The 23,819-nt window shown below is 40.6% G+C and overlaps 1 protein-coding gene across 1 annotated transcript; it reads right to left on the bottom strand.

The window, feature by feature from the left end:
* Positions 1-212: 212 nt before the first annotated feature.
* On the bottom strand, positions 213-4,579 carry LOC148024890 (pentatricopeptide repeat-containing protein At2g33680-like). Its single transcript, XM_087694559.1, has 2 exons — positions 4,494-4,579; positions 213-3,834 (listed from the first exon to the last, which is right to left on the bottom strand). Exon 2 carries the CDS (start codon positions 3,469-3,471, stop codon positions 565-567), a length of 2,907 nt encoding a protein of 968 aa, XP_087550685.1. The 5' UTR covers positions 3,472-3,834; positions 4,494-4,579; the 3' UTR covers positions 213-564.
* Positions 4,580-23,819: the final 19,240 nt, after the last annotated feature.

Here is a 23,819-nt window from a genome sequence, read left to right on the forward strand (position 1 = left end):
AGCAAGGATAGCATCTCTGGATGATGGCAGACTAATGATGGGAGTGACTGTGAGCACAAAGGATGAAATCCCAAGCAAAAGTACAGCTGTCCTTGGCTAGCAAGAGCAACAAGCCTCACACAATCTTTGTGCATAGACAGGGGGTGCCATGGAAAACCTATGGCTTAAGATCTTCCTTTCTCTTAAGGAAAAACGAAAGAAATGAACACCCGCAGACAGAACAGCAATGAGAGACACACCTGAGTAGATGAACAATGATGGAATGTACACTTAAATCCTGAGAAATTAAAATACATAGCAAAACTAAAGAAAACCCTGGGAGTGCTTGGCCCTGATCCAGCAACCGAATAAGAAAAGATCCCCATGCCCAACAAGATGCTGTAATACTTGGATGTCAGCCTAAATTCTTGGTTGGCTCCAACCCTGGTTTCTAGTACTCCTTTGCATTAAATCCTGAAATTTTTATCTAGATATAGCAATGTAATGGCCCATTGTGAGTACATTCAAGACCCGTAGCACAGCCATGCCCTTAGATGATACTTGAATATTTTAACTTCCTGCAGATCAAATACTATTTGTTCCTAAGCGCACATATTTTACCATGACATAATTATTGATAATATATGCACAATCATGCAAAAGAGGAGCTTTTGATTGACAAATAATGTAGAAATTCTCTGATATAAAACAATTTTGGTAGTTTTTATAAACACAATCAGTATGTATGAGTTTATGTTTCATCGAATTTTCCCGTGATAAATTATCATCTTGCAAAGCGAAGGTGGAAATCTGTCTGATGTTGCTGACTGCTGCTTCTCTTAGTTTGGGACATGAGGACAAAGCTGAGTTGAATAAAAGATTATTTGAGGAATTGAATGCTGCTGGATTGTCTTCACTATCCTTAGAATATGCTCCAGCTTTGTGCACCCTTTTATTGGCCTGTATGGAAACGCTTGCAAACATTTCTTTTGTTTGTAGGGAGTACATATCATTCTGAGCAGCAGTAAACATACTTGCCATCAGCATATAAGAAGAAGCACAATGTGGATACAAATCTGAAAGTTGGTGAAAGCATCGATTTCCTACTTCCTTTTCTGCATGAATTTGGCAGGCACTCAACAAAGCTATCCATGTATCTTTTGATGGAAAACATGGTAAACTAGCAAGAAACTTCTCTGCATCATATAGCTGTCCTGATCGACCAAAGAGATCAATTATGCAAGTAAGATGGTCTGAATGCAATAATGTGCCATATTCTTTTGTCATCAACTTAAAAACCTCCTGACCTTTGACAAGAAGACTAGAGCGGCTGCAAGCAGTAAGAATACACACAAAAGTTATAGCATCTGGATTCACACCCTGTTTCCCCATAGCCTCAAAAACCTGAACTGCTGCATCAGCTGCTTGATTTATTCCATATCCTGCTATCATTGCATTCCACATGACAACACTTTCACCTGCTTGCTTTTCAAAGACATTCTGTGCTTGTGAAAGTGTGCCACACTTTGCATACATCAAAATTAGTAGGCTACCAATAAAGACATCATTTTCCAATCCCTTCTGAAGAATTTCTGAGTGTATTTCCTGTCCCTTATGAATACATCCAATGTTGCCACAAGCTTTCAGTGCACAAGTTATTGTAATGGGATCTGGAGCTAAGTCTAGCTGCATTCGTTCATAATGGTTTATGGCTGCTTGATATGGTCCATATTCTGCATACCCAGCAATAAGCGAATTCCATGATACTCTATCTCGGGTCAGAAGTTTGCTGAAAACTCTCTCAGCCTCAAGTAATGAGCCACATTTGGCATACATGTCAACCAAGCTGTTACTGATTGTTAGTTCTTTGTCAAGTCCCATCAGTGTGATATTTTGATGCATTGCTTGACCCTGTTCTAAAGCTCCTATGCTGCTGCATTGTTTCATGATGCCAATGAAAGTCATTGCAGTCGGAGAAATGCCTTCTATTCGCATTTGCTCAAAACAATTCAACACTCCCTCTCCAAAACCATGCTCCGCATATCCTGATATTAGAGCATTCCATGCTACAGCATTTTTTTCTTGTAAGCTGTCAAAAACTTTCCATGCCTCCAAAACGAACCCACATTTTGAGTACATGTCCACTAAAGTGCTGCTAAGGAAAGAGCTAATGTCATAACCATTCTTTACAATTTCCGTGTGCACTTCATGACCTTTCTGAAAAGCTTTACCATCTCCACATGCTTTTGCCATCAAAATAAATGTCACGAAGTCCTTGCAAACGCCTTCCATTTGCATCCTTTGGAAGCATTCAAGTGCCAATTGGTAGAGATTGTGCTCTACATAACCTGCAATAAGTGAGTTCCATGCCACAAGATTTTGATCTGGCAATCCATTGAAAATATCTTGTGCCTCTAGAATTGACCCACACTTGCTATACATGTCAACTAAAGAATTTCCAATGATTGGATCTTCTTCATAACCCTTCTGTATGATTTCTCCATGAACTTCATGCCCCTCATTTAGAGCTGTCAAGTTCCCACACACTTTCAAAACACAAGCCAAGGTTACGGCATTCGGAGAGTGAACATCCGTCCACATTTCTTTGAACCACTTCAAAGCTTCCTGTTCAGCTGAATTCTCTGCATATCCAGCAATTAAAGTTGTCCACGATACCACATTACGAACTGTTAGCCTGTCAAAAACTGCCTGCGCTTCTGCAAGTAGTCTGCATTTGCCATACATGTCAATTAATATGTTAGATACAAAAGTGTCATGGTCCCACCCCCTTTCTATGGTATTCTTGTGTAGCTCTTGTCCTTTTTCTATGAATCCCATGTGGCCACATGCTTTCAGAACACAAACATATGTAACAGCATTTGGAACAACACTTTCAACTTGCATCTGTTCATAGCATTGCACCACTAACTGATAGGTTTCAAATTCTAGATAGCCTGTAAGAAGCGAATTCCATGCAACTACATCTCGCTTCGATAAACTGTCAAATGCATTTTGTGCTTCCAAAAGTAAGCCAAACTTCACATACATGTGAACCAAAGTGCTCCCAACAACCAGATTTTTCTCACATCCCATCTCCATAATCTGTTGATGTATGTATTGACCAGTTATTAAGTCCTTCAGATTCACACAAGCTCTGACAAGAGCCACCAATGTGAAACTGCTAGGAAAAATCCCATCGTCTTGCATTCCTTTGTAGAGCTGGAAGGCAATTTGAGGTTGCCCATCTTCAACATATCCTAGTATCAGAGAAGTCCAAGAATACAAATTCCTGTGAGCCAGCCCATCGAATATCTCCTGAGCATCACATACACTTCCACATTCTACAAACATCGGAACAAGATAGTTCCCAACTTCTGGATGTGTATCCAGCTTCGTACTTCGAAGTTGCTCAAGAATGCACCTTCCATGTGCAAGGTCTTTAGATTTCCTGCACTTATGCAAGGTCTGAATAAATTCCTGGATCAAAGCCATGTACAAAAAGATGCCTCATTGAGTATAGTCAAATGTTTATTTGGCTTAATCCCCAGCATCACATGCCCCATGTCACTGCACAGGGCAGCACTAGCTCCTCCACCATCATCCTGGGACAGGCAGAGAAGCATGGCCAAAAGGTGAGGTACCCAGTCTCAATTTGTCATGGGGCAGACCGACATATAAACCCTTTCTTGTTGTGTACAGACTACTATGATGGGTACTGTTATTCTTATTCTCTGCGAGTCTACTGAGGTACCATTTTACCTAGACTAATGCTTGTGAAGGCCTGTAGTCATCTGTAGTGGTTGTCTGTTAGGCAAGTTCTTATGCATCGAGCTCCAAACTCTGTCTACACCAGAGCTGACCAAAAACATTTGGAGCATTACACATAGTTAGATCAAAAAGTGGTTGACTCTATGAAGTATTCCTTACAACCAATTACAGGCTGATTTTGTGACCTTGTTTTAATATTACGACCATATGCGATTAGTGGGTCTGTTTGTATTTGTTATCATGTCACATTATTCGAAAGAAGTTTTTGGAAAAATTCCCACATTGTGAATTACAACAACATCATGAGCTTCTGCGAGGGACGGAGGGGCCGGCAGTCCCCCCCTGACCCCAGCCACACGCCTAGCTAGATGTGCGGTGGTTCCTGAGCAGCAGCTCATGATGATGAACATTACAGGGGGAAATCAAGGGCAAAGAACCCCTTTTCCCACACGAGAAAATGTGGAGTGATTTAGTGTGTGCAACTGTTTCTTAAAACAACATATCGTATTGAAAGGCCATGACCAAATCTCAATCTATGCAAATACATCTTTTGGCAAAAGATTTAGTAGTGATTTCCAGATACAAATTTATCTGATTTGGATTCGCGGCAGAGGCAGCCATAGCCAAGAAAGAATCGACGATTCTCACAAGTCATAGCCAAGAAAGAATTGACGTTCCTCACAAGACACGAATCGGTATCAATAAACAGAAGCTATTGTGATGATGACGGTGAGAGGAAGGCATACCACGATATACTGCTGCATTGCCTGATGAGACACAGACGCGATGACGCTAACGCAGTCGGGCGGGCGGTCGTGCTGACAGAAAACTTTAAATCGGAAATTTGGAAGGATTTTATAATTAGATTTCATATACTTGTGCCATTTTTTAACAAAAAGATTTGTAAAGTTCAGAGTTTTACACCTTCTTCTTTACATGTTAGAAACTAAACTAGGTAGACAGATGCAGCTTTGTAAAGGAGTGCGAAGTTCCATATGCGATTCTCGCATGTTTGTTATGTAGCAGTTTTATTGGTGGCGTTTGGACATCCGTTGTGTTTTTAAGCGGAGTACGTTTGTAATTAGGTTTTAGCATTATTTAAATACATGGAGAATCTTGAAAGGAGAATATGTATACTTATATAGTTGGAGTCAATGATCCTGGATTTGTACATTCACTTTTTTTTCGCTATGTTAAATGAGGCTTCTTCTCTTCAAAAGATAATACTTTTTACATCTTGCTGGGTGTTCGTATAGGTTGTTGTACTATGTCACAATTGCATTTTTCTTACGAATGGTAGCCTACTCAAAATTCCTTGCCTTGTCTATGCTCTCAACTATTGCTTCTATCTTAACCTCGAAGTTATCCTCAAATGGTTGGAATGTTTCTATGTCTTTTTTCATTTTCTTGGCGGGATTTCTTCGGTGTTGTTGGATTCGTTTCTCAATGTTGTTCATATGGCCTACGTACTCCTTGTTGTTCTTCTTACATCTTATGTTGTAGATGAAGTACTTGCTTTTGTATCTCTGTGTTGGCGCTTCTAGACTAGCTCATGGGTCTTGGTTGCAGACAATGCCGGCCGATATGAAAGTACTTGAGCTGGTGGCAGGACTTGGAATGGTTGAGGCTGCAAGCTTGGCATTGGCAAAAGTTTCGTTTCTTTTTTGTTTGCTTCTACTGCATTTCTGGGAGAAAAGTTGATATTGATATTTTTTTAAATGTTTGAGAAGGAGTCGTGTTTGAGAACTTGCATGTTACGTAGATTATGTTGCTAAATGGTTCGGAGTTGGAACCATGTTTCTGGGTGTAGAGCTCTCTACTCAGTAGGTATGTGACCTTCTCGATTGTTATTGCAGGATTGTCACGACTGTGATTGTAGCGGTTATTCTTCATGTTATCTTCTAGTGTGTCCTTGCCTTCTTTTTTCATGACTTCTGCTAACTAGTTGAGCGAGATGTTAAATCTATAGTGCAGCAACTCAATTGGGTCCATTCCGATGCCATTTGTTCTTGTGTCTAGTAGTGCTTGGGTCATGCTTGTTCATAGTGTATTGTCAACCATGTCTTCATACTCAAGTTCGAGTCTGTCGAGTATGGCTTTGAGGAATCCTACATGGTAAGTGCATATGAGTTAGTGTTGTTTCAAGAAAAAATGAAGGTTACGAAGTTTGTGTAAGGTTGTGTACCAATTGCAAGCTTGTCATCTGATGCAAGATGATATTCGTTGTCGGGAATTTGAGTGCATATGGCCATCATTTTTTGGAGATTGTTGTACATTGCGAAGCTGTTTATGTATATTGATGGCTTTTGCCGAACCACATTTGCCATTCTCATCTAGTTTGTCGTTACATACCTACAATTCTGTGTTTTTGCAGGATGGTTATCGATCTGGCATTGGGTGTTCATGTGGTTTTGAATGTATAGCTGAAACATATGCATGCATAGGTCAATGTGGTCGAGTGAAGTAATATATTTGTATTTTTATATATACCAGATATCATATGGATTATGCATACCTCGTCTCTAGAGTCATCTTTGCCTTGATAGATGTTGTGTATTTGTAAAAGAGAAAATGAGGAAAGCACATTAGTATGTTAATAAATCTATTAATAAGAGAAGAAAATTGAGAAAACACATTAATATTTAAGCAAACAACGTTTGGAAGAAGGTTTAGAATATTGTTTTATTACTTACTACAAGAAGCATATGAGTTTTTTGTGTGATGGAATGTGTTGTATTTAATCTTTGTTTGTTTTTTGTTAAGTTGTGTTGTTTCTCTACTTGAGTCATGGTGTCAGAAAAGGTGTCAAAGCAAAGGCAAATGGATATGGAAGGCCAATAATACACAAATTTCTTCTTTCGGTTACATGGGAGAGTATTAGTAGACTAGGCACGACGTGAATACGCTTCTAATGTGTAGAAGTGCTTTTTGGTTGATTGTGGCTCCTTACAATTTGTGACCGGTGATGATTGCATATGTGAGTGTCAAAGAGAACATGGATTTATGGTACCACTTGCTATTCAGTGACTTGCATTGGTGCTTGTTGCATCGTAAGGTGAGCTGTTGGTTCATTGATTGGATTGTGACCTGGATTCTTGATATCATTTTGTCGTTTGGTGTGTCAATACAATTGATCTTACACATTGCACCATTTACTGCACCTATGCTAAGGTCAATGTTCTCAGTTATCACTGTAATCACACCAACTGCTATCTCGTCTATCTTGCAGAAGTTCTTGTTGTGTAGCTAGGTCTGCAATGTTGGCTCGTCATTTGCATTCGTCTAGATTTTGACGGTGTGGATCTTTTCAGATGTGTAGTATTTGTGTAGAATTTGCTTGTTGTAGTTGCAAACATCTTCCTTGTGTGTGCATATGATTGTTGCTTTTTGATCGGTGAAATCTAGGGCGTTCTTCTCATCGATCATGCATTGATGTAAGCATTCATGTATCTCTCGCTTTGTTGGGCAACGATGCATGATCACTTGTAGAAACTATAGGAATGGCGGGTCGCGTGTATGATGAGGTGAGGTTTGGAGATTGAGTTGCTTTCCATGTGCCTAGTATGACGAGGAGGTGATGTGACATTGTTCGCGAGACTCAATTTGATGGTTGCATATAGGGAGTAACTGTGCAAGATTGCCAAATAATATCATGAGCTTCTTACTGAATGGACTGATCAACAAACCTTGGTAGACGCTCACTATCTCACATACTATTATATCGAACATTGTTTTTGTTAACATGGACACCTCATCGACAATGATTGCATCAGCTTCTCTTATCACAATGTAGCATTTGTCCGTCTCTTACAATTGTACTAGATATTGTTGTGCATGTACTAGTATCTTGAATTGATAGTGGACTGTGGTGGATAGGCTACATAGTCTAGTTATAGCTACTCATGTGCTTGTTGTCAACAATACAGTCTTATTCCTGGCAATGAGGTTGTAAATGTAGTAATGTATGAGGAAGCTCTTTCCACTGCCTAGTGTGCCACTGACGATGCGTAGACTATATCTCACATTGATGAGGTGGTTGAAGAAAACTTGTTGTTTTGATGTTAAAGTGTTCGAAACTATTTCGTGAGCTATAACATATTTATCCTTATTGATGCAAGGATACTTTCATAATTAGAAGTTGTTGGAGGTATTGTGAAATGTAATTGGGTTGTCTTTGATGAAAGGATCTTTTTAATGATCATGTTTGTCAGTTTTGGTGGGTTTAGTCCGAGGCGAGCAAGTTTCTTTGTATATAGTCTGTGATGAACATTTTGAGGTCTTCCTCATTGGCCATGAGTCCACGAAGTTGTGACACTCGATGTAATGCGATTGTGTTGAGTTATTAGTTCGGTCTCTAACCTGAAGGTTGTTCGTTGCAGCAATGTGTTTAAAAAAAAACCTTCAGTTTGGTGGCTTGGGTCAAAATTGATGAATTGTACCAGCCTTGTATGCTACTCCACGGTATTGCCATAAGCATCATGGAGAGTGGGTTCATGATCAGATGCATTGGTGGTTTTGGTGATGCTGTAGTTTTTGTGGTAGTGATAGAATGTTACATGCAGCTCAATAGATGGACACATGAAAGGTCTACAAGTGCATGATGATATTTCCTATCCTTGTCAGCTTTCGTTGTCCTATTTATGTAAGGGAGCTGTCGATGTACTCAACGAACTCGCTTTGCGTGAGTATTGGGATCTACATGCAATTTAACATTGCTTTGATGGGGGTGACATTGGCTTGCACAATATTGTGGCAGAAATTAATTTTTTCCTTGTTTGAGTCCAAGTCTTATAGCCCTAGTCTTTTCGCATCTTCTGTTTGGATATTTAACTTTCTGATCAACTCCGCCTTCATTACGTACTTAAGCAAGTAGTAAGAGATGGAAGAGTTTGTTACTCGTTGAATATTCATGTGAGCTTCCCAAAGGAGCAGTAGCATTGGGTGATATCACATAAGATTTCGATGCTCGTCTCCAAGACAGTAGTAGATGTATGATTGAGTTTTAGGGTCTATTGTTGGTTCCAAATTGTCATGTGAGGTGGCGAAAATCTATACTTGCATTTATCGTGGTTGTTACTTTTGCTTATATAGCAGGCATGATGACACCTATGAATTTGCTTTGCCAACCACAACAAGGACTCGTAGTTTTCTTGTCAAAGTGCACCAATCATCGTTTAATGGAATGTATGTGCATATCTCGTTTGTCATATTTGCAACATCTGCCTCATGTAACCATAAGATGGCATGTGCATATAAGGAGCCCCTATGTTGGATCTCATATCTAATGACATGGTGTTGGACATGCCCAACACAAGTAGTTTTGCCAAGGATGCACTGGTTGAAGAAAAGGTGGAACCTAGTGTGTGGAAGAGGAAAACGCACTCAACAAGGCAGATTTTGTATGAGAATTCAAGATTGAACTCCTTTGCAATGCATTCCAACTTATTGATCTCAGCCCACCTTGTATTGGTAACCTCATCTACAATGAATATAAGGAAGAAATTAGGCATGCGTCATACATCGACCATTTCATAAGGTTCTTCAAGTTATGTCGGTGGGGATCCTGGCATTGAAGCAGGAACACTGTAGAGCAAAGGATGTGCCTGACGACCTCCTCATTAGAATTGTGCTTATTTGTGCACCTCTAGTTGTTGATGTCCCTTTGTAGGCAAGTCATGCTCGTGCTGTTTGCAATCGAGATAGCTTGTTTTAGCTAGTATAGAATTAGGATGTAAGGCTTATGTAAGGTATACACGGAGAACAGGATTGATGACATCTTGATGTATTCACTAAGACAGATGTTCCCATCGTACACACCATGGCCAAGTGGGAACAAGAATGGAAACATTACATTTTCCAAGGTGATATCTAGGCAGGGGGCGAGCTTCTTGCAGGCAATTCGTCTGTCCTGAACGTCACTATCATTTCTACCAAATGGTTATCATTTAGTAATATGATGCATGTGAACTCATATTGATTGGGTTGAATGGAGAGCCTTCACAATGCAGCGCTATAATACTTTCAATGGATTGCTTGCTGAGGATGCAAAGCCCTATCCTTGGATGTGGATGTTTTGCTATAGCCATGTACTTTTGGATCGGCAGATTATGTAGCATGTTGAAAATGAACACATCCACAATTTCAGATGTAGTCAAGTCATTTCTAGTAGATATCCGTGAAAGTGATCCATCATTCCAAGAGATTAGAGGGTTATCGAGAATAGATTGATGGTCCATGGTTCCATTTGCAATTTCTCTTGTCATTTTGGAGACCAAGATGGATGTATCAATGATGCTCAATAGTTGAAGTTGTAACAACTTTGCATTGAGAATTTGTTTTGTGTAGTTTAGTGACAATGAGACCACATATTTGTTTCTATCTTTGTCTCGTAAGACATGGTCGGCATTTCATTATCATCATGTTAACTCCATGTTGTTAATATGCAAGGATGAGAATAGTGCTTGACAAAGCCATTGCTATTTGTATTTCTTATATACATGGATTGTTCTTTTGCGAGATGATAGCATGATGTTACATTGTGACTATACCACAGGATGCACAGATTGTTGGTCTTCCAATGATGCTTTCACACTTTGCTACCCAAGATGATTTGAATTTGTCTATGTTGTACCAAGTTGCAGCAAAGGGTTTTAATGATGTTTTCTACAAGCCATAGTTTTCCTTTTTCTACAAGGCTTGAAGGATGCCCTATATCTTTGTTTCTGCATAGTGTCCATTGATGCTAATGACAATAATACATTTTTATCATTCAGCTATACTACACTTGTTCATGAAAACAACATGCTATGCTTCGTAATTATATATTTTAGAAAAAAAACACTAGTTTATGTGTTTTACATGTGAAAATGATGATTTTTAAATTTTTTGCTTAATAGTAATTCTAATAAATAAAGAAAATCAATAAATATTAAAGTGAATAAATAATAACAATACTTCAAGAACTAAATGAAATTAAAAAACATGCTATATGTAGCATGTCGAAGAGTTGACACAGGTCTCTTAATATTTAAATAATTATGGGAGGAGGTGCCATTCCCCCATCAAATCAAAATATCCCATTTGTGGAAGTAATATGATTTTGTATTTTTAGTATGTTTGAAAGATCGTTACGCTTTCATTTTTGCCATATGTTCAAAAGATCGTTTTCTTTCCCTTTAGTTTCACTACTAATTAACTAATAATACTACAAGTATTAATGCTACTAATAAGTCTAACTAACATAAGTCTATCTACTAATACTACAACTAATAATTAAGTATTAACCATTATAAATACTACTAATATTACATAAGTCTAACTAATTAACTAATAATACTACAATTACTAATACTACTAATAAGTCTAATTGATTAAGTACTCATAATATTACTAATAAGTCTAATTAATATAAGTCTAACTACTAATACTATAACTATTAATTAACTATTAACTACTATAAATACTACTAATATTGCATAAGTCTAACTAACTAACTACTACTAATACTGCATAAGTCTAACTAATTAATTAATAATAGAGAATGAAGGACGAAGCTTTGAATGTAACCTTTTGACTTGCAAACGCGATGAATGATGAACTAATGTACGTGTCTCCACACTCTTGTGTATGAACTTGTTGTCTGCTCACATAAGAGATAAATTTCATAATCAAGTAAATGGCCCATATTACTTAACTGACCTCTCTTTATATAGGCTTAAGGCTTCCCAATGTTATAAGTTTTCCATTAAGCTTTTCAAGATTTTTATCTTTTAAAAACTTGATAAGCCTAAAGGCTTTTAAATGTTCAAGTTTTTTAAAAAAAGCTTTTCTTCACATTGGCAAATAGGGATGGGGTCATCAAAGTTTTAAAAAAAATTATTATGTTTTCAATTTAAAAATGAGGGTTCTAACTATTTACAAGAGGGAGCTTTATTTGGGGGGTATGTGGGGGTTGAGTAGCTTCTTGAGAGGTGATCTACTAGTTAGATCAAGCTACATGTTTACATGGAGTTTTTACTCGGATGGAAAAAGATTCCTAATGAAATAATATTGTTCTTAATCTCCTTTGATCAGGAGATGAGACGGAGGTAAAATTGGGCAATGTTTACATGCAGTAAGCACAAGCTTATTTGAAAATAGTGTGTGCAAAAATCAAGTTTTAGCTAGATTGCTCATGTGAAATGATACAGTATGCCATTTATGCATTGGATCTTACAAAGTTGTCATTCAAAAGTGGATGTCCTTCGTGGTATTATTACTAAATTTATTGCTTATTATGCATTCTCTATTTAGTACATTTATGTCAATAAATTAAAAGACTCGCTTTTCTTTAAGTGTTGATGATGATCTAGCATGGCCATGAGACCATTTAGAGACCAGTATTCCTAGTGCATCACTTAATGGGATGATCAGAGCACTCTGACAAGGATATTTGGTACACACAGTACAAGTTATGAAGGGGGAAGGGAGTGTTTGCCAAGTGTAAGAGTGTACACAAGAACCAAGGAGTTACACATAAATGAAGATGGATTGAGTTCTAAGAAGAGGAAGTGCATTAGCATTGTGTATATGTATTTATGTGTGCATTCGGGGATGCCTGGAAACCTTTACTTGTGTGTAATGGCATTGCATTCATTTTGGGTCATCCTCTCCCTTATAAGTCAAGGTTTAAGGTCTTTCTCTCTTAATGAATTAAGGAGAGAAGTAATTCTCTCACTAAGAAAGACAAGAGACGTGATCCTCTCCGGAAGTGAGGGGAGAAGTGATTTTCTCTTTCTAAGGTCTAAGATGATACAAGATTTTGTGAGGAAGTCTCTCTCCAATCTTGGCACTCAAGTCTCTCTTCGAGAAGAGAAGCCCTTGGAGCCTATAAAAGGAAGGCTATAAAAGGAAGGCATGAAGATCAACATTTCCAGTCTTGGCACTTAAGTCTCTCTCCAAAAAGAGAAGCCCTTGGAGCCTATAAAAGGGAGGCTCTTCTTGGGTGTGGAGGAGGTGAAGAAAGCATCACTTAGCATGTATGCAAGAAGAGGAGAGAAGGCAGTTCGAGTCTCACAAAGTGATGTGGAAGCTCTGTTGAAATCAAGCACCAAGAAGAGAGCCCTACACATGTTGTGTAGGAGAGAAGAAGAGAAATCAAGAAGATCAAAGGAGCCAACTTTTGAGTTGTGCAAGTGCTCGCCAGCTGTATACCATGCAAGGATCTATGTAAGTTCAAGCTCACCAACCCTCGAGTTGTGCATGTCAAGATTGTGGGAGAGAAGGAAGGAGTCTCACTTGTAGCTTTCTTGCTTGCACAATGGGGGAATACACACATAGGTGGAGGCTGAAAACAGTTTTCCTCTTCTTAGTTGTGTAAGCCAAAAAACTCAAGTACAAAAAGAAATAGAAGAACCCTATATGTGGGTCTCAAACCAAACTCAACTAACTAAGGTGGCATACTAACTGAGTCACAAACTAGAGTAGATAAGGATAGCTGTCATCTAGCTATTATTCATGAGCGGTGTACCAACCGCATCTGCAGCTAACAAGTCGGTGACATAAATGCACAACGGTCACCCTGGCATATCACGAGTGAAGCTCGATATCTCAACACTCCCCCTCGAGCTCAATCCCAATTCCTGCACACCAAGCAGGTCTCTGAACTTGCGCAGCTTCTCTGTGCCCAATGCCTTCGTGAATATGTCAGCTATCTGATTCTCTGTGCTGACACAAACTAGATCAATATGACCTAGTAAAACCCTCTCCCACACATAGTGATAATGCACCTCAACGTGCTTTGTTCTAGCATGATAGACTGGGTTATTTGCCAAGTGTATACTGCTCATATTGTCACAATAAATGACAACTGGCCCATCTGTAGGCTGATGCATATCATAAAGTAGCTTATGCAACCAAGCTACCTCACATGCAGCCATTGCTGCACCCCTGTACTCAGCCTCTGTGCTTGACAAGGCAACTGTAGGCTGTTTCTTGCTGCTCCAAGTGACTGCAGCACTCCCAAAAGAGAACACATATCCATTGGTAGATCGTCTATCAGAAATACTACCAGCCCAATCAGCATCAATGTATCCATGCAACTGTATTTGAACCCCAGTCTCATAAAATAGTCCATACTGCAATGTGGACTTCACATACCTGAGTATGCGTCTAGCCGCATCCAAATGCGGTTTCCTTGGAGCCTGCATAAACTGACTTACCAATCCAACAACATAGCTCAAATCTGGCCTGGTAATAGTCATATAAATCGAACTTCCTACTATGCGTCTGTACATAGTAGGGTCTTCCAGAAGCTCACCTACATCTACGCTCAGCTTCACATTCTGCTCCAAAGGAACTAAAATAGGATTATAGCCTGTCATCCCATATTTGGACAGCATGTCCAATCCATACTGCCTCTGCAAGAGTCGTATCCCACTTGGTGATCTAATCACCTCAATGCCCAAGAAATAACGCAGCTCTCCCAAATCCTTCATCTCAAATTTCTGCTTCAATAGCATTTTCACATGAAGGATATCTTCATCACTATCACCTGTCATAATCAAATCATCAACATAAATGACAAGTAGCATAATACCTTTCTCTGTTTTTCTCACATAAAGTGAGAAATCTGCCTTGGAAATCTGAAAGCCAATAGTGACAAGATACTGTCCTATCTTGTCAGACCATGCTCTAGGTGCTTGCTTCAAGCCATACAAGGCTTTCTTCAACCTGCAAACAAACTCAGGATGAACAGCATGCATATAACCTGGTGGCTGCTCCATATAGACCTCTTCTTGCAAATCACCATGCAAGAAGGCATTCTTTACATCCATCTGATATAAAGACCATCCCTTTGATGCAGCCATAGCAATGACTGCTCTTACGGTTGCCATCCTTGCAACCGGACTGAATGTTTCTTCATAATCAATGCCATATGTTTGTGCATACCCCTTGACTACTAATCTTGCCTTGTATCTATTCACAGAACCATCTGCATTGTGTTTCACCTTATAAACCCACTTACAACTAATTGCATTCTTATCTTCAGGCAAAGGTACCAATTCCCATGTAGCATTTGCTTCCAAGGCATCCATTTCTTCATCCATGGCTTTCTCCCATTTTTCTTTTCCCATGGCTTGCTCAAAAGAAGTGGGTTCTGGTTCCTGTATCACTTTGACCATATAGGCATAGTGAATGGCTCTAAATCCATCATATTTTAGCCTATCCATAGGATACCTAGCTCTAGTAGACCTGTGCAAAGTAGGTTCACTCCTAGGTGCTCTCAAAACATCCCTGGTCTTCCTTACTCTAGGTGTAACAATAGAAGGAATACCCAACTCATCATCAATGCTCTGTTCTGAACCACTGGATTCACCATCCACATAAGAGTGACCTGCATTCACATCAAACATGGGCTGATCTATCTTCTCTTTTCCTTTTCGTGAAACCTGCATACCACTATCTGCATTGTTTTGAGAAGATTCTCCTGATCTCAATTTGCCTGTCCATGGCGAAGAATGTGAACCACTGCTAGAGGATGCTCCAGGTCCACTAATATCTTGTGACTGCTGCTCTGAATTCTATGCAGCATCACCATTTTGTGCATCTACATTATCAATCACATTTACTGGTTTATACTAGCTACTCATCTCATCAAAAACAACATCTTTGCTCACTGTAAACTTAACGAGTAGAAGGGTTATAACATCTATACCCTTTTTGCTCTGCAGAGAGTAACCAATAAAGATGCACTTCTCAACTTTTGGATCCAACTTGGATCTCAACTCATCTGGCACATGAATATAGGCAATGCAACCAAAAATTTTCAAATAAGAAATATCTGGTTTCCTACCAGTATACCTCTCCTCTGGAGTCATGCCATGTATTGCTGCAGTGGGAGTCATGTTCATTATGTAGACTGTTGTAGCAACTGCCTCAGCCCAATAAAAATCTGGCAGGTCTTTTTCATTGAGCATGGCATGAGATACCTCTTCAATATGCCTGTTTTTTCTTTTTGCAATTCCATTTTGCTGTGGGGTATGACTACATGAATATTGCTGCTTTATGCCATGCTCCCGCAGGAACCTTGCAAACTCATTTGAGAGGTACTCTCCCCCTCCATCTGACCTTAGGCATTTTATTTGCAGGCCTGTTTCTTTTTCAACCATAGCTTTAAGAGTTTTGAAATGCCCAAACACTTCACTTTTCTTTTTCATAAAATACACCCAAACTTTTCTGCTATAGTCATCAATAAAAGTGACAAAATAATGACAGCCTCCAATAGATGCAGCTTTAGTAGCCTACACATCAGAGTGGATTAATTCCAATGGCTTCTTACTCTCTTGAACATGTCTAGGAAATGGTTTCCTTGCCTGTTTTCCAAATTGACAGGCTTCACATACCTTATGCATTTCTGCAACCTTGAATTTAGGCAATCCTGCAACAATATTTTGGGCTTGCATTGATTTAAGTCGTTGTACATTAACATGACCAATGCGTTTATACCTGTGGGAGCTTTCACTCAACCGCCAAGACCCACGGACCGCTTATTGTTTCAAGCATTCCAAGCCGAGCACTAATGGCTACCTCTCACATAACCGACGCGCCATCCATATCTACGGGTGTAGTGAGCTTACCTTGATACCGTTCGAGTTACCTCCTCTCCCGCGCACTCCGGTAGCTCCACCATCCAAGTGCAAGCTTCAAGCAAGCTCCATCCTCAAGCTCCACGCTCCAAGCTCCATCGCCGCGAGCAAGACAAGAGAAGAGAAGAGAAGAGAAGGAAAGAGGAGAAGATGGAGAGCTTCTCCTCCTCAGTCCCTCACCCTCACACACTCACTCCCTCACACTCTCACACTCCCTCTCTCAAGCACAAGCTCAAGCAAGCAAGAAGAAGAAGAAGAAGAAGAAGAAGAAGAAGAAGAAGAAGAGGAGGAGAGCTACTTTTGGCCACACACAAGAATGAGCTTCTCATTCACTTTTCAACTTATATACAAAACCCTAAATCCCTTTTGGGCGGTCATCCCCTTTTCCCCTTTTTTACATGGTCGGCCGTAGCCTAGGCCCTTTTTCCCATTGTCCTTCTATCTTCCTAGCTTCCTTTCCACCGCCCGTCTACATTTACAAATTGTACAGGTGAGAGCCCGGCACTCTTTTACAAGATTTTAGGGTGCGCCTTTTTATTTTAAAATGCGCCTTTTCCCTTTTGCATTTGCCTTGGACTTTTAAGGTTGCCCTTGCGCCTTTGGCCTTTCCTCCTCTTCTTTCTTCAGTCGAGCTATCTTTTTTCTGCATTTGCCATGCGTCTTTTTTATTTCCTTTTGCTTTCTTCGTGTTGGGGTTAACATTACCCCCCTCCTAGACGAGTGCTAGTCCCATGGCACTCACCGTCGTAGGTAGCAGGCTGTAGCATGCACTGAAGACGTGGGTGACAAGGACGTATGTGGTTTCCGTGGAGGAGTGTTGGTGGTGGTGTGGAAGAGGGTCCTGGGGGCCTGTTGGTGGCCAAGGTGGCCGGGGGAAGGTTGTTGGAGTTGGTGGTAGGGCTATTCTGTGTTGGGGATTGCATTGATGGCCAGCTCAAGTGTTGGGTTGTTGGGGATTCTGCTCATGACGAGTCTTTGCGGGCTTGTCGGATGGTAAGGGATAAGCATTCAAAGTTGGGTGTTGATGAGAGCGAACGAAACTTTCGTTGGAGTCTTCAACACCTACAAGTGAAAATCTCTCATGTGGTCTCTCCCTAAGGGTAGTGCTAGTCTTCTCTATTGTGCACAAGACATAGTGCAATTAGTTTGGGAGACAGGTCGACGAACTCTAAGTAAGATGAGAGTACTGTCCTGCACTTGAGGACCCAAAGTGTGTATATACTTCGGTGCAGAGATTATGTGAGTGCTTGTGTATACTTAGATATTACTTAGTTAGAAGACTGTCGGCCTAGTTCCTTGTATAGCAATGGGTCAGTGAAGCAAGGGCTTAGTTGATGGAAAAATTTGTTGATGAAGACGGGGAGTACACTTAAAGATTGCTTGAGACATCTTTATGGTCTTGTCAAGGCAATGCATCACAATTAAGCTCTGTGGTGTCTTAGCTTTTGGTAGCTAGTGGCTACTCGTAGTGCTTGAAAAGTATGGTATACTTTTTCAGTGTCTTTCATGCCTTGCTTACCACTGTTGATTGTAACGGCATTGAGATGAAGTGCAAAAGAATTGTGCAAGTGGTTCAGGGTGACAGGTCTAACCATAGGCGAGGCGAGCTCCCAAGGTATGTCCTGCCCTTGATGTGCCCTAAACAATTGTGGGGGATATACAAAGGGCTAGGGGATTAGGGACGGAGCCAGTCGACCAAGGTCACTGGACGTACCTAATTTGAGAACCCCTAGGTGCGGTGCTGTGATTGTGTGTGTGTGTTTTTTTTTTCTCTCTCTCTTTTTTTCTCTTCTTTTTTTCTTTCTTTCTTTCTTTCTTTCTTTTTGTTTTCTCTTTTTTTTTTTCTTTTTTTTTTTTGCAGTGGAAAAAATGAATACAATCAATGCCATACTTTGAGGCTGTTAGCCTTTCATTCGGATTTGAGAAATGTTGGGATCCAAAGGCTATGAAGAATGGATATTACAAAGATGATTATGTCACCAGCCTTGATGCTAGAGGAACTGTTGTTGAGATTGCCCTCGACCCTCGCGCCTCGACTCACCGTTTGAGCCCCCACTCGGCCCACATGATTCGAACAATTATCACTCGGCCTGTCCGAGTCAACCATTCGAACCAACTTAATATTTCGCCCCCTCGGCCACATCTATTCGATCATCTGAGCTGCAAATTCGACCATTGTTCCCATTCGGGCCTCAGGCCCCTCAGGCCGTCCTAGTCCATCACTCGGCCCTTGCGATTCAGATGAGTTGGTCAGAGTCAAATTTTTACAAATACAGGCCATATCTCAAATCGATTACTTCTGCAAAATTATTCTACATTCCAAGGTGCTTCATTGTGGCACATCAGCCCTCAACATCGGGCGCATCAGAGAGCAGCATTGCGAAAATTCCCTGTCGCTGCCAGATCTACGCCTCTTCCTGTTCATACCATCTACGCCATTAGCATGCGACAAATTTTAGGCTGTGACCATGGGGCTTTGGAAGGCTATGACATAAGCTTTCTATACATGTAAAAAGTTTGGGAGATTATCAAGAATACAGCCCACACAGATCAAAAAACGAGGCCCCTGTCTGAAACCCTAAACTGTCAACCATAACTATTTTCTTTCAAGCTCTTATTTACTTCATTTCCCACTTCCAACTCATTGACATTCCTGATATTCAAATCAAAACTGAGCATTGAAGTGTCGTGCATGATTTGAGGAGTGGAAGATTGAAGAATCAACAAGGAAAAGATTCAAGAGAAGACCAAGCCACTTTAACTCAAGCTTCTTCCTTCACTTTAAATCTTGCTTCTTTCCAATCAACTAAAGCATTTGTTACTCAGATCTGAAGTTTCTAGCCAATATAAATCTTCAAGAAAAAGATTTGGAGTACACCTCTGAAGATCCAAGCACCAACCTAAAGATCATGCAACCCACTTGAAGATTCAAGCTCAATATCACAACACCTTAACGGCAGTAGTAGAGTCGTAGACCCCGAAACGAACCTAAAATGAGTAAGACCACATAGCAAGGAACCCTAAAATCTATCAAGATGACCAAAAACTGATCGGACAAGCCTAACATGCCTAAGACGAGACGAGAGTGCATAAGCTGCTTAGACATGTGTTCTTCACACTCACATTGACTTCCAGCAATTGAAAGTACACTTAAGAACAACCAAAAGCCTGATTGAGCACAAGTGCACGGAAAAGAACATGCACACACTGAGTGGAGATAATTTGAGGATTGTGTGCAATAATTAAGGAACTCACTCACCACATACCCTAGGATGCATCTGTGCTTCACCCAGAACTCGCACTTTATGTGGTTCAACGATGATAGACATGTGGAAGGCCTAGAGATTGATGGATTTGTCCATTATAGTGACGTAATGGAAGCTTCTAATGCTGCTAGAACAACTTTGCAAAAACAAGGTTTAGCCTTATTGATGAAGAATTCAAGAAGTGGAGAGCGGATTGCCCTTTTCATCAGAATCAACAACAATGTCTTCTTGTACAAAAGGATGTTGGATTTCTTGTATTTCTTCAATATATGGACAGTTGTTCTTCAGATACAATACAAGAGAAGAAGATGGAGGATATTGCATGCAAAGACAAAGAAGTTGAAGAGAAGGGTAAAATGTTTCAGGAGGATATTGAGAACCAGGTAGTGCAGGGATTTAATGTTGCTTTGTTTAAAAGTGAGAACATTACAAAAGTGAAAGAAAAGGGGATAGAGTTGAGTGCAGAGATTGAAATTCTCTCGAATGTGTCCCAACATGTCCCAGTTATCTCAACAACAAAAAGAGGTATGTATTGCTAAATGATATTCAACACCTTTTTGATATTAGAGAAGATTACTACTTGGCAATCCTTGCCGCATGGGGTCAAAATGATAAGAATTTTATAGATTATGAAGAGGAATTGCTAGCAACTCTTGATGTTGAGGGAGAGAATTTTCAAGACAGTTCTGTAGCCTTGCATTCTTGTATTAATCAGATTGTGGAATATGAAAAGGGGGGAATACCTTCAAAGGAAGAGTACTTACAAATTCAACAGAGACTTCGTATTGATAACGTGAGGTATGAAGAGAAACTGAAGTCTCCATTAGAGGAGAAACCAAAAAGTTCAATAATTCTATATGATGATAGTCTTCTTGAAGTATGAAAGATAATTCTAAGATATCCATTGTGATTTATATTAGAGTATGTTATGCATTATACACAAATATTTCTGGATATTTATCTACTAATATCTTATACTATTGTGGTTTATTGTGCAGATAGAAATTGAAGATGCATACAACTTTCTTGGAAGAGCCAAGGGTTCAAGGCCATTTAAGCTTGGAAAAAGTCAAGGCCTTGGTCATTATATTGGAAGTTTAAATAATCAAACAGTTGCAATTCCAAGCTGTCAATAGAGGGTCAAACAAGATAATTTTGGTGGAGAAGGAAGATGCTGTAAGAGTTTTTGGCTTCATGTCTGGAAACAGTGAATCTAGGACAGGATACTTTGGAGTTCTTGCCTCTTATTTTCTCTCGCATGTAGGAGATGCCAAGAATTTGAAGCTCCTTCCAGGCTATAGGAAACAATAGTTCCTGAAATGTAGGGGTCTTGCTTGATAATGTGATTTTTCCATACCTTAGGTTAACCAAATAGATAGAGATCCATATTTCTTGATAAAATATGAAGTGTGGTTGTATAAAATATGCTGCTTAGTTAACAAATAAAGAATTTCAATTAGAAAACCCTATATGATTTAGACAATAAAGAGACATACATATGCAAACTTCTTACCATATAGTGAGTAAAGTGTTGATTACCCCAAGCTTCTGTCATTGAGATGAAAGATATGGGGAATGCCTCTCAGATATTTGGTGTGTGTATTATATACAATTGCTCTAAGGACTTCTCTACTTGTTCTAGAAGGAGTATATCCACAAAGTACTTGAGTGATTCCATATGTAGGGTGGTAAGCCTATTGGCTATTCATTACCTTCTCATGTGAAGGTTAGTCAGGAAAATTATTCCCAGTTAGATGATGAGAAGGCCGTGGCCAAGATCCCATATGTGTTCATTGTGGGAAACTCGATGTATGCCATGATAGCCACTAGACTTAACATAGCATTTGCAATGGGAGTTGTTTCTCATTATATTGTGACACCTAGTTGGAAAATTGGGATGCTATTACACTTGAGATTTTGCAAACCTCTTTGTAACATGTGAGACATCGAACAATTGAGGTAGCACTTGGAGTGAGCTGTGCATGGACAAGGGCAGAGCATCTTGCGAATTGAATCTTGGATGATGAAGAGATGTTCGCCCTTGTTGAGAGCGTGGCTCCTGCCCGAACATAGAGTTGGCCAAGAAGGAGGAGGTAATCGATGATTATGCCTTGGCCATGCTCAATTGCAATATGTGCTTTTTCTGCAAAGGTGTCCTTAGGTTCCCATCCAGAGGCATTTCCGTCATGGCTTTTGTTTTTTGGTATCCTGTCACTTCCTCCATAATGGTTCTTTGTGGGGTTGGTGGTCTTGTGGTGACTTGGATATTAAACGCTTCTAGCCCTTGACCTGTGTCATTCTGCATCTACTTGTCACTTTGTGAGAGTATATGCTCACTTGCGTTAAGTACATCGGACCAATGCAATCATGTTAAGACATAATTTTTCAGAATGCTATGATGCCTATCCCATTACTTGTTAAGGTCGCATACATTAACGGTAGGTGAAGGAAGTGTGTACAAGTGGGGATCTTGCCCCTTTACTCATCAAAAACAAAAAGTTCTGGCCTGATGACTTGCCAAGCTACTTGTACATCATAGGGGCTTAGTCGATAGGTACTAGGCGGGGTGAGTCCGGTTGGTTAGGCGATCGGGGCAGTGCTAATGCGGGGCTCTCGTGAATCTGGGCAGGGAACATGTCGGCTAGGACATGAATGGTGTAGTCACAGGCCGCTACCGTTTCCAGAATGTCTTTAAACACTTCATTGAATTCTTCCCTTTCTCGGGCCGCCTTTTCTGCCCTTGAGCATTTGGTGGTCGAGCGTACGTTGGGGGTTTGTGCCATTGGTGTTGCCACATTGTGTGCACCTCCTTGAGCGTCCGCTCCCCTGGCCCGTGGATTCTTCGGCCTTCATCCGGGGCAGTGTCGCTTGGGGCCGCGTTTCTTGGCGTACCTTTTAAGAGTGGGCACGTAGTGCACTGACGGAGGGGCGTGTGCTGCATGTTCCCATCGGCTGCGAAGAGTGTCCTTGCAAGCTAGCTGCCCTTGGTTCTCCATGTTTTCATCGCGGGGGGCCTGTAAGATGCGAATCAAGGATTAGGATTTGTTATATGATAAGACCATTCATATGTAAGGGATTATAGTGCAGGTTATCAAGCGCATAGGACGAGAAGGGGAGGGGTAGGGCATGCAGTGCTTGTTGTAGAGGGATGGCCCCCGTGATGTATATTTAGCCTCCTGCCATTAGCAAATCTACACCGGATGGCGGTCATAGATTTAGGCAGGGCTCCTCCTCAGAAGGATAGACTAGAAAGGGGGAAAGGTGTATAGAAAGGGACGGTACCCCATCTACACCATCAGAGTCATTGGTCAAGGCTTCCTATGGCGGTAATGAGGGTTGCATGCCCTTCACTTGGAGGTGGGAATGGTCACATGACTTTTAAGTGTGATGAGAGGAGGACCTGAGGAGCTTAGCCTGTCAAACCCAACTCTTCTCCCTGCGCTTGACTATCATTGCTTGTGTGTGTTGATAGTATCTATACCGGGTGACACAAAAATCATTGTTTATATATACATATATATATGTACATATACGAATCCATGTCACCTCACGAGGATAGAAACCAATTGTAGAGCTCAGGATTGTACTGGAGCGTGGCACATGCATCTAGTATTCGTGGCAGCTTACTCAATACTGATAGATATTTTGCCACATAGAGTAGCATGGAACCTTGTCCGAGTCTACTGGCTATATGTAACTCCTCCTCAGTGAGAACCTTATCAAACAAAGTGTTCTCTTGGCTAGTTCCAGCTAAGTCCGTACCTCGAATGACAGTCAGCACTCGAAGGGAAGTTGGTGCCACATAGGTTGGGTCTCTTCGAGACCGCCATTTGGCCAATCGCTCCTCTGAGACTGTCATGATCTGAGCCCCTAGTTCGGCCATTACAACGCGGCTTTCGCACCAACGCTGCTCAAATTGACTCTAGCCTGCTGACAGCCGCTTTAGTTGCTCTATGTCTACGAGATTTGGTCGGCAGAGCACTTCATTGAACGTGACGGTTAAGCGCAGTTCGTCAGCCTCCTTGTCAGAGATGATTCGCATGCGTTCATGCAAGAGCCTGTCGTAGTGCTCGTTAAGATGTTCTTGCTCTTCCCAGGATAGAGGAAAGGGCAAGTAATCTCCAAGCTGTTCCTTGGGGATTGTGCCCATGTCCGCAAGGACGTAGAAACATGTGACCAC

This window comes from Lygodium microphyllum, chromosome 15, assembly GCF_053477565.2.
Source record: "Lygodium microphyllum isolate KBCC chromosome 15, Lygodium_microphyllum_v1.1.10, whole genome shotgun sequence".
Taxonomy (NCBI): Eukaryota; Viridiplantae; Streptophyta; class Polypodiopsida; order Schizaeales; family Lygodiaceae; genus Lygodium; species Lygodium microphyllum.